The sequence below is a fragment of the Pygocentrus nattereri genome, chromosome 19, assembly GCF_015220715.1.
Source record: "Pygocentrus nattereri isolate fPygNat1 chromosome 19, fPygNat1.pri, whole genome shotgun sequence".
Classification (NCBI taxonomy): domain Eukaryota; kingdom Metazoa; phylum Chordata; class Actinopteri; order Characiformes; family Serrasalmidae; genus Pygocentrus; species Pygocentrus nattereri.
Window position 1 is genome coordinate 16,395,637 of NC_051229.1, and position 11,816 is coordinate 16,407,452.

General features: G+C 41.7%; 1 protein-coding gene across 1 annotated transcript; it reads right to left on the reverse strand.

The window, feature by feature from the left end:
- Nucleotides 1-766: 766 nt before the first annotated feature.
- loxl5b (lysyl oxidase-like 5b) lies at nucleotides 767-8,466 on the reverse strand. Its single transcript, XM_017697052.2, has 7 exons — nucleotides 7,577-8,466; nucleotides 7,379-7,487; nucleotides 6,204-6,341; nucleotides 4,727-4,883; nucleotides 4,367-4,462; nucleotides 3,857-3,972; nucleotides 767-1,607 (listed from the first exon to the last, which is right to left on the reverse strand). Exons 1-7 carry the CDS (start codon nucleotides 8,250-8,252, stop codon nucleotides 1,601-1,603), a joined length of 1,299 nt encoding a protein of 432 aa, XP_017552541.1. The 5' UTR covers nucleotides 8,253-8,466; the 3' UTR covers nucleotides 767-1,600.
- Nucleotides 8,467-11,816: the final 3,350 nt, after the last annotated feature.

Here is an 11,816-nt window from a genome sequence, read left to right on the forward strand (position 1 = left end):
TAATAAGCTATTCAGTGTCGACTTATATTTTAAACACATAAGTATAATTTTATAAGTACTTTTTTAATTTCCTACGATTTTTTCATGAGTGGTGCTAAAGAAACATTGAACGTGATTTGGAAAGATTAAGTGTAAGAATTTCAACAGTATGTAAACATTTTTCAATATCTTCACCAGTCCATGCAGTTCGTATGTGGAAACTAAGCTGCTAAAACATCCTATTTTGAATCTGCAGTGTTTGTGATGTCACAATTTGGCTTGCACCAGTTTAGCTCTGCCCATTGATGCTAAAGGAGTGTTTTAGCCTGGGTTACTTTTTAAATAATGCATAACACAGGACAGCCAATTAGAACAGAGGTCATTTGCATATATCAGTCTTAAAGGCACAGTAGCAAAAACAGCCTGTTTTGACCAGCCTGTTTGAAAGAGAAAATGGTCAAGCAAAAAAAAAATCATTACGTTTTTGGTACATAAACCCACACCTATATTTTAAGCAGTCTTGAAGGAGGGAAAATTAAAAACACATGAAGAATGTAGGATATGGGCCCTTAATGAGCAACTGAAAACTGAAACAATACAAAAAAAACTGAATAACAATAAAAACTAATGAAGAGTTCAGGATTATTATAGGCTTTGGTCAGACTCACTAATGGGGTTTGTTTATACTAAACAAATGCAACTCTCATGATCCATGACCTCCTGTTAGTTTAAAGCAAAGCTTCACTTCATTCAAACAGACAAAACAGAGACTTTGTATTGAGTGGATTTGTGATTTAATGCCAAAAGAGCTTAAGGAAGAAACATTTCATTTTCAGTATTACATTCTTTCCATGCTGTGTTTATTGCATATCAGGCCAAACAGCCTCAACCACGGAATGTCTCTTGTAATCATGGCAGGAGAGATAGGAAGCATTTGGGACAGTGCACACGGACCGACAACACGTAGGCTCAAAAGGGTTTTTTGGACACCTTCATGCATTCTTACACAGGGACAAAGGGAACTGAATGAAATATTATGTAAAAGAGAACATGCTGCTTTCTAGGGTCATATGGCTGCTAGTGGTCTTCACTGGAATGTCACCAAACCACTGGACTCAAGCAGAGATTACACAAGACAAAACCTCTACACTTTGGTCAGCTTAAAAGAATACATCCTCACATCTTCCTATACTGTATAATAAATAAAAATAAATCCCAATTGGCTATACACACATATAGTAACAGATAGTGACAATAAAAAGCACATTTTCTTAACAAGTCTTAAATAAAATAAATGCACTACAAAAACTGCATACGCTATTGTGATTTGCAAAATATTCCAACATTTATAAAGAAAAACAAAGCCAGTGAAAAATATACTTTCCATCATTTTAGCGAGCTTTTGCTGCTTGCACAAGAGCAAGAAATCAAATTTATCTCAAAACAGATACAGTACATTTGCTATGACACATTATTCCAACACCCAAAGGGAATATTTCAAGTTTTATGTTGAAAACACTTTAAACTAGGGGATATCAGAAAGTATCAACTTACAAAATGTGCTTCAAATACAAAAACAATATATGAAGGTGGACAAAAATGGTCATAACGTCCAGTAATTTTAGTTCCTGTGAAAATAAGAAAGGTGAAAAATTAGATGAAATCCTTAAGACACGTTGCATTACATATACAGCTCTGTGCAAAAGTCAGAGACCACCCTTCATTTATTACATTCAGTACAACTTATTCATTTTTCAAAAAAGCAGAAAACAGAAAAAGACTCAGAGGCCTCACCAACCAAGGCCCAATCCCATTTCATCCCCCGTCCCTACCACTTAGCCCTACCCCTCCATTCTATGCATTTAGGCCTAGGGGTAGTGTCCCAATGTTTTGAAATACAAGGGGTAGGGTGAAGTGTTAGGGCTACATGGCCCTCCAAATAAAGGGTTTTTCAGAGGTATTTAGTGTGTCCACCCTTTATCTCTATTATAGCTTCCATTCTTTTTTCTTTGCTTTCAGTTTTTCAAAGACATACACAGGGATACATATGCAAAGTTCAGTCTTAGAAATTGGTTACATTTTCTGCTTCTCACAAACCAAGTAATCACAAACACATTCAGTGATGTTGAGGTCTGGACTCTGGAGTGGGAAGTCCATTGTTCTGAGAACACAAGCAGCTTCTGTTTTTTGATTTGCAAATTCTCATGTTTTTTGTTTATGTTCTTTTCTCATTGATGACTTCTTGACAGCTTCAAAACCTTTTCAGATCCACAGCATTGAGTTTCTTATGCAAGTGGATTATCTTTTATCTAATCTGCTCACAAATATCTCTTGAAAAATGAACAACTTGTACTTAATGGCTACTTTGACTGAAAATAAAGTTGATTAAACAAAAAATGTAGGATATGGGCATCACTGAAAAAAACTAAAACTAACAAAAATTTCAAAACTATTATAGACCAAAATCAGGTCTGATCTAATGGCGTCTTTGGTCAGACTCTGTTAGATCACTAATGATCGTCTTCTTGACTGCTGCACATTTTAAGACTTTTTTCAGACCCATAGTTTTGAGTGCAATTGGATCCAAGTGCATTATCATCTTTCTAACCTCCTCAGAAAAATGAACAACTTGTACTTAATGACCACTTTGGCTGGAAATACATTTGATTAAATGGAGGGTGGTCTCTAACTTTTGAACACTACTTTAGTCACTGGCAGCCTTTCCCTTTTCTTGTAGCTCCACCTTGCTGGTGGACAGTTAGAGACTGTAACCATCTGCTGATGTAGTTTGCGTTAGTCATCTTTTAGACCTTTATCAACGGTCAGTTTTTAACCACATAGTTCTTGGTGGTTGACCACTCTCAACCCAGCTGTGACAATGATGTATTTAAAAAAACATCAGCACTGCTGTGTGTGACACACACACTACCATGTCAGTGTCACTGTACTGAGAGTGATCCACCCTCAAGTAATATCTGCTCAACAGTGGTCCTGTGGTCAGAAACAGACTTACGGGTGGGGGTGACGGATAAACTGTGCAGCATCAGATGGGCTACAGTCTAGACAACTGAAATTGTGTCATCATATGGGTGTCAACCTCATATTAGGAAGAAAGCTGGTTCTCTCTCTGACTAAAATGAATGGCATTTTAGAAAATCAACTCTGTGTTGAACAAAAATGTTTCAAAGCCAATATGTTTTGATGAATGTTTTTTCTTGGATGCTACCAGATCCTCTGAATTACCAGGTTGTTAAGGAGTTGAAATATGACTAGTATGATCAGTACATGCAAGCCAACACTGCTGTGCACTGAACTGACATCAATGCTCTGGCAACTTCACACAAACCAGCAAGTTGTGTCAAGTTTTTGTTAAAATGTAATAATATACTTACTTTTCCTCAGGCAATGCAATTTCAGTGCACAGGAGCATTCACTTGCTTGTATCATGTATGTAGTATTACTCATATTTTGACTACTAAACAACCTCCTGATTCAGAGGATCCAGTGACAGGGGAAAATGTACACAGGACAAAATGTGTAGGCTTTGGAGCACTTGTACTTACCACAGGATGCCAGAAGAAGCAATTTTTAAAAACGCCATTCATTTTTGTCATTAAAATCAGGTTTAACCCAGTGTTCCTAATATGGACATGATGGTAACTACAGAATGATGCATTCTTCAGAGGCCTATAAGATAGGAGGAGTTCAGAGAGTGCCCACTGAGTGGAAATAGTTGGTAGGGGGTTCTTGTGTGACTGCAGTCCAGAAGGGAGCTAAATAAGATACCCAACTCAGATATCAGTGCAGTGAACTCACTTAAATTACATCAAGACAACACTGATGAAACATTATAAGCACTTAAAAACACTGTTTTCACCTGGCTATCCTGCAGTTTCTGGTCTGGACATGACGGCCGCTGTAGAAGACCTCACAGCGTACAACATTGTTGGAGAAATCCGACTCAGGAACCAGGAAATTTGGGTTAACGGAAACCTGCAAGTGTGTCCAAGGAAGCCATGATCATGGCAGAGCAATTTCAACAGAGCACATTTACACTGTACAACATTTCATGATGAATGATGCAATAGAAATGCTCCAAAGTTGCTTGAAATAAAATATCATTACATTAACTTACACTAAAAGTAAAGAATAGTTTTGCCTTCTCCTGTAGAGTTACCATTTTAGTTTTTTTTTTTTTTGGTCAGTGATGATTGCTAATTTATTTACAATAATTTACAGTTATAATGTAGATTTAAGCACCAAAATGTCTTTTGGAGATATCTGAAACTTCACAGCTTCCTACAGTGGTGACATATTGATGGACAGTTCTACTGGTTTTATTGTTTCTGATTCCAAAATGAAAAAAAAAAAAGTTTAATTTTCACACCTTAAGGATGTAGTTCCCGGGTGGGACGTCTGTGATGTCAATCCACTGGCAGTCGATGTTGGCAGCATAGGTGTCATGGCAACCAGGGCTCAACCCCTACAGCATATTATAGAACTGATCAGTCCACAGATTATCATTTTGTTCAGCAACAGCAACATCAGTATCAACAGTACATCTCTGGCTCATTTTTTTTTAGCATATTTGTAGCATTTTTAACATACTTAATTACATAAAACCTAAGTACAATATATTATTTCTATTGAATAACCTCTTGTGTGATATAAGTGATTCCTATCCTTTGCTCAGTATTGTGCCTGTGTGTCTGTGTTTACTGTGTCTATGCACTGTCTGTGTTTGTACCTGTGTGTGTGCAGTGCAGGCGTAGCGTCGGCGGAAGCCTGGATCACAGCCAGTGTCCTCCAGACAGAAACTGGCTTTATGGCCCTCTGCCATCTTACGTCCAGTGGTTATGTCCAACAGGTCATAGTGGCTGAAGGCATCCATGCTGTGGTAATGCCTATGGAATGAGAGAGAGAGAGAGAGAGAGAGAGAGAGAGAGAGAGAGAAGGAAAGCAAACAGAAAGAAAAAGGGCAAACAGAGAGAGCAGAAATAGAGGAGAGAGAGAAGAGAGAGAGAGAGAGAGAGAGAGAGAGAGAGAGAGAGAGAGAGAGAGAGAGAGATACAGGGAGAAACAGACAGGGCAGAGAGCAGGGAGAGAGATGAAAAAAGAGGAGGAAGAGAGATCAGAGAGAGATAGAGAGATACAGAGAGCAGAAAGAGAGTAAAGAGAGGGACAGACAGCAGAGAGAGAGAAAAACAGAGAGAAAGCAAAGACAGCAGAAATAAAGGAGTGAGAGCAGAGAGAAGGAGAGAGAGGCAGAGAGAGACAGACAGAGCAAAAAGCAGGGAGAGAGATTTAGAGGGAGAGAGAAAGACAGAAAGTGCAGAGAGAAAAAGAAAGAACAAGAAAGACAGACAGGGAAGGGGCAGCCATGAGAGGGAGAGAGAGAAAGGGTGGAGAGTGGAGAGAGACAGTAGGAAATAAAAATATTCTTGATATTTCCACTTAGACAGCAAATATTTACATACCTGTATTGAATTAACGGCTACAGTATGTGTTTATATCCAGCTGGATTTGAATAAATGCTCTGTTTTGACACTGTCTACATTCATTTAACTTTGCTGATTTCACTGGCCTAACCATGCTCCGCCCACAAATGCATTCGTTCATGGCAACTGTTGTGTGATTGGACAGAACAGTTACAGAATATTTGCAAAAGCCTCATTTAAACTAATGAAAAATCTGAAGCACAGCCTACCTTGTTTAGAGCTGCTACACATCACGGAGTTTCCGGACTAAACGCTACAGAGATGGAGTGAGCTGCTGTAACTAATTGAAACTAGGCAGCTTGGAAAGGACAATGAATTTACCACCAAACTAATGTCAATAAAATAAAATAAAAACTACACCTGAGCTATCCTAACGGTGTGACCTTTCACACGTAAACATTGTACACATTATTTAAAGTTAGTAACCCACTCCAAAGTTCATTTTGTTTGCATTTTGGCAAAACCTGCGTTGTGCTCTGCAATTTCTCGCAGTCAGTGCCACAACAAACTTACAACAAAATAAAGCACTTGCGGGCAGAGCATGGACAGGTCAGTTTTGGAGTTAAATGGGCTTTTGCTGCACTTGCAGATGTCAGTCTAACACAGCTGCATAAAAAAGTCCACTGATGTGCACTGATGTGTCTGACTCTGCAGTCTTTCAGACCCAGCAGAGTGAAAGCTTTGCTACAGTTGAATAAGCAGCACTTGTTACAGCTGAATACTCACTGATGACAGCTGTGCCATTCCCACTGGTGTCTGGGTTTGATGGGCAAGAAGTCAGTGGTGCCGAGGTTTCGGACCTTCTGCGGGAAGCGTAGGAGAACCCTGTAGTCAATGTCCCTTACTGTAGGTCTGTATGCTGACCTTAGAAAAAACACACAACACCACTAAAGAATGGATGGACAGGTGGAGGCAGAGCTGAATGGACAGACAATATATCTTGATGTTCTCGCTCAACTATGAAACAGTGATCTATACATAAGTGTTCATTTCAGTCTGACACTTTTTATTTGATAATGTCATAAAGTAGCTTCAGTAGTGTTAAACTTGGCACCATGCAGTGTTATAAAACAGTAAGTAAGGTGGGACTGTATGTGAGGTTACAGGGCAGGTGTTGTGAATCATTCATAAATCCATTTATTCAAATTGCAAATTTTGAAGGAATCCACCAATGAATGTGTAACGGATGCGTCATAAATATGTTTTGAGCTGCGTTACCATGGCGATATGGTGCGTAAAGAGCGCGTTATGTGTTGCGTCATGAGTGCGTAATGGAAGCGTTATAAATACATTTTGAGCTGCGTTACCATGGCGATATGGTGCGTAAAGAGCGTTATGTGTTGCGTTATGAGCGCGTAATGGATGCGTTATAAGTGCGTTTTGAGCTACGTTACCAGGGTTTATCGTGCGTAAACAGTGTTATTTGTTGTGTTATGAGTGAGTAATGGATACATTATAATACGTACGTTTTGCGCTGCGTTACCAGGTTATTTGTTCCGTTATGAATGAGTTCTGAGCTGCGTTATAAGTGCGTTTGAGCTGCGTTACCAGGGTGACATAGTGCGTAAAGAGCGCGTTATGTGTCGCGTTTTGAGTGCGTAATATCTGCGTTTTAATAAATACGTTTCGCTTCGCGTTACCAGGATGTTATGGCGCGTAAAAGGCGTGTTATTTGTTCCGTTATAAATGAGTTTTGAGCTGCGTTATAAGTGCGCCTTCAGTTGTCTTACCAGGGAGATATATTGTGCCAAGAGCGCGTTATGTGTCTCGTTCGTTATAAGCGCTTTTTGAGCTGCGATATCAGAGCGTTACGGTGCGTAACAAGAGCGCTGAGCGTTACGTTATGAGTGATGAGCTCGTTACGAACTGCGTAATAAGCGTTACAAGTTGTGAGTTCTTACCGCGCGAGGCAGTTCTCCTCCGCCGCGCACCGGAGCGCGTACATCTGCATGCGCTGCACGTAGGACCCCGCCTGAATGGAGTACGGGTCCGGCACAAGGTCCGGCAGGCCTGCAGACAGGGACACACGTAACTAAGTGCACGCGCCTAAATAAACTCTACCTGTCCTTGTTGATGCCATCCAGAGGTGCAGTTCTCACCGTGGTGGAAGTATCTCGTGCCGTAGCCGGTTCCGGGTGGAGGACGGCGTGCGCGCGGGACGCCGCGTGGCAGAGGGGGTGGCGGATACGCGTTATAGAGCACAGCGTTCCTGTGCGTCTTCATCGGGTTCCGGGGGTCGTCGCTCACCATGTCGTCGCGTGCCACGCTATCCTCGTCATTCCTCGTCGTCTCGGCGGTTATCGCGAGCGGCTGCTGCCTCCCGGGGTCGTCGTCCTCGCGAACTGCGCTCGTAGTAGCGCTCGCTCTCCCCGTCACGCCAGAATACTCTGCTGTGAGGCCGGAGCTCGAGCCATTTGACCTGCGGGCGCCCGGCGCACCGGCACTCTCGAGGCCTCGCCTTAGAGGCGCCGCTGGTCCATTGCGCCGCCCGTGCGGCCCCGAGGTCACCTCCTGCACCGCCGAACCGGATCCGGACGATAAGTGGCGCGCGGTTTCGCTGCGGCTGCTCACGTACATCCGTGACTCGGTGCGCGAGCGCATGGGCGCGTGGTATTCGGAGCCTGTGCTCAGCAAGCTGTACACCTGCCCGTTGTTCTCCCACTGGATCCTGTGCGTCCAGGGACCACTGAGCCGCTCGCGCGCCTGCTGGGCGGAGATGAAACGCACGAGACCGTGAAGGGCAGAGAAGAGCAGCAGGACAGCGAGACTGGCCATTTTAGCGAAAGAAATGATTAAACTAACAAAAGGCAGGGTTTTCTCTGTAATGAAGGCAGAGCAGATATGCGACCCCTCTGCGCTCTCTCAGTCTCTCTGGAGCGCGTCAGCGGCATGAACTGACTTTCCTCACGGTAACTTGAAAGAGAGAGGAGGAGGAAGAGAAGGAGGAGGGGGCTGCGGACCACTCATCAAAACGTGCGAGTTTACACACACGCATGCACACCAGCTTGATTTCAGCATACCTTATTCATGTTTATTCCAATACATACACTGACTGTCGAGATGAATAGTTTAAAGCTCCTCTCCTCTTCTGAAAGGGCTGAAAGGGGAATTTCTGCATACATTTCTAAATGCATAATGAAACGGTCAAGGTGTAGACAAAATCATTCCTAGTGATGTGATGTAAAATGCTCAGTTGAAGAGAAACACAGCAGGTCGCAGGCTTTCTCAGTGGTGGTGATGGGAACCAGACAGAGTTTAATGCCTTTTGAAGCTTCATGAAATGTTTATGTTGTCTGCGACATGTTTTACAACAGTTTTGAGAGTTTTTGTCCTAAAATGTGTTTTTAAAATCCATTCATGGTGGAGAGGTACAGCCTTAAAAATGGTTCTTCAAGGGTTCTTTAGTGGAGAAAACAGTTCTATATAGAAGCACTAAAACTCAAAGAACCCTCTGTGTGATCAAAGAGTAACACCATAACACCAAAAAGCCTTCTGCTATTGTTAAAAGCTTGACATTGTAACCATAGAACCTTATTTGGTTCTAAAAGGGTTTGGGACTAAAAGGATTCTTTATAGTCTCAAAAAGGGTTCTGCTATTGCTACAAGTTTGATATTGTAACCACAGTAGAAACTTTTTTGGTGCTTTAAGGGTTTGAGGCTATAAAGGATCTACATAGCACCAAAAAGGGCATCACTCTGGAGGGCCATGCGGACTAGGGTGCCCCTCCTGATCCTCCAGATAGAGATCCAGGTGGACCCATTGCAACACCATGTGGTTGCACACTCAATACACTATGTCTGGGAGCCTTTCCACCATGAGGCAGGCTCCCATCTGTTCACTAGGGCAGTGGCTCCCGTGGCTGAAATTCCTGGACATCCCATCAACATTGGTATGACTCTGTCCTGCTTGGTGCACCGTATCAACTGGAACCCATCCATCAAGAGCCCAGGGCCCACTGTTTGCAGTGTAGCATTAAAGGCCACTAGCACACCAAACCCCAGAACACAGGACCACTTTTGCAGAAAAACCGTTTGGCCTGATTATGCTGATTGTGGAGCCGGTGTCAGTTCAAGCTGTTTGCAGGCATCGCATGGAAACTGCCACGTGTGTTTTATGCTTTTGTCATAGAAGTTCACAGGGAAGCTCTGAAATAAAATGCTTTACAATTTTGAGGTTTATTGGAAATTATTTGACTTTTATACATAATTGTTAGAGATGCAGAATTTTGAGACTCTTAAAAGTATGGAAAACCAAAAAACAACAGGGTAAAGAATCACAAGAGGGAACAATTCAGTATAAAAATTGTGTGATAATCAACATGAATTCAGTATCAGGATTACAGTTGAAACAGGAAATACATTGCAAGACAGCCACACATTCGCCCACAAGGTGGCGCCTCAAGGCAAGTAATTGGAGTAACGGTTCTTGAGTTTTGAGCTGGTATTCGTTCCAGTGATTCAACCATATAGTTACTAGAACACCGTTAACTACAGCTTAGCCGATATGAGAACAGCGCCTATGAAGACGCTACATAGCAAACAACTGAACTCTGAATGAAGGGAACATGGAAACCTGTTAGATATGCATGCAGGAATGTTACATACTCCACCTGTCAGGAACTTATAATGTAGAATGAAGTATTTCTAGGGTTTATTATAAGGCAAATATAAATTCCACAGATTTTCTAAAGTTAGTTTAATGCTTAAAATGTCAAATATAAACAAAGGCATTCTGGGTAATTTGATGTAGAGTGCTCCATTCCAGAGAAACTTAGTCAGAATTGTTCACAGCACTGGTGGTAGGAACCAGACCTTCTTCAAAGAGGAATTCTACTGACATTTCACAATTTCTGTTTAATTCAGCCATTTAGATGTAAACAGTCATTCAGAGCGGTTTGATGTGAAATGCTCCGTTTTAAAGGAACTCGCTGACCTATATTTCTTTACAGTGGTGGTGATATGAACCAGGAGTAATGATGTCATCAGCCATTTCACTTACTATCCAGAACCACCAGTGAGTCTACATGTGAATCTTCTGAGTTTTTATATGTCATGTTGATGATGGTAAAATAGTTGGAAATCTAGAACAATAAGCTTTCTTTGCAACTATTTCACCTTAAAACATTAATGGATTGCCCTGCGATGGACTGGCGACCTGTCCAGGGTGTCCTCCCCACCACCATGGACATTTACACCTCTAGATGCAGGAAAAGGGCAACTGGCATCATGAAGGACCCCACCCATCCAGCACACACACTTTTTGTTCCGCTCCCCTCAGGTAGGAGGCTGCGGAGCATTAAGAGCAAAAAAACCAGACTGAGAAACAGCTTCTTCCCTGAAGCTGTAAGACTCTCAAATTCCAACTGAACAATCACTGCAATGGCACTTCATGTCCACTTATTTATTGCTGCTGTACTGAATCAGTGCCTCCACTATATCATGCCTACACATGTCACTTTATACATTACCGGTATTAAGATGTACACCTTCTACCTCATACTCATACTGCTGTGGTCCATACTGCTGTTATCTGTCCTCCCCTTTATGCACCTTCTATTTATTGTTTATTGTTTATTGTTTGTCACTTTGGGAGTTAACTGGACCGTGAGTACAATGTTTCGTTCCACTTCATGTACTACATGTGATGTGAATGACAATAAAGTCCTTATCTTATCTTATCCTGCCTTCCGCCCGATGACTGCTGGGATAGGTTCCAGCACCCCCCCGCGACCCTGATGGAGAAGCGGCTTGGAGAATGGATTAAAATGGAAAATGATGGACATTAATGGATTAAAGAGAAAAACCCTTTTAGGCCAAAACCTTATTTTAAACCCATTTTTAAATAATAGTTTAGGCATCAGGCAACACATTCATAACCAATAACTTTCTGTGATGAAGCTTTTAGATGCATTAAGCACTTCAGACGCCTGGTTCCCATCATGACCACTGTGAACAATTCTCACTGCAAGTTTCCTTAAAGCAGTTTCTTTAAATGACCCTAAAACATTTATGCAGAAATTTGGAAAAAATCCCCTTTAATGCCTCACAAAGTGACCTCACAGTAAGTTATACATGAAATGGGTATAGTACACTCAGACACTGCTTCACGATAGCTTTAGTTTTAATAAGGTTTTTATTATTTTTACAAGTCTAATCAAATCAAATTTATTTGTATATTCCTTTTTTTTTTTACAACTGATGTTGTCGCAAAGCAGCTTCACAGAATTCCAGAAAAGAAAACGTTTTAACAAGAATGTAAAAACCCCCAGGTGAGCAAGCCAGGGGCAACAGTGGCAAGGAAAAACTCCCTCAGAACTGAGGAAGAAACCTTGGGAGGAA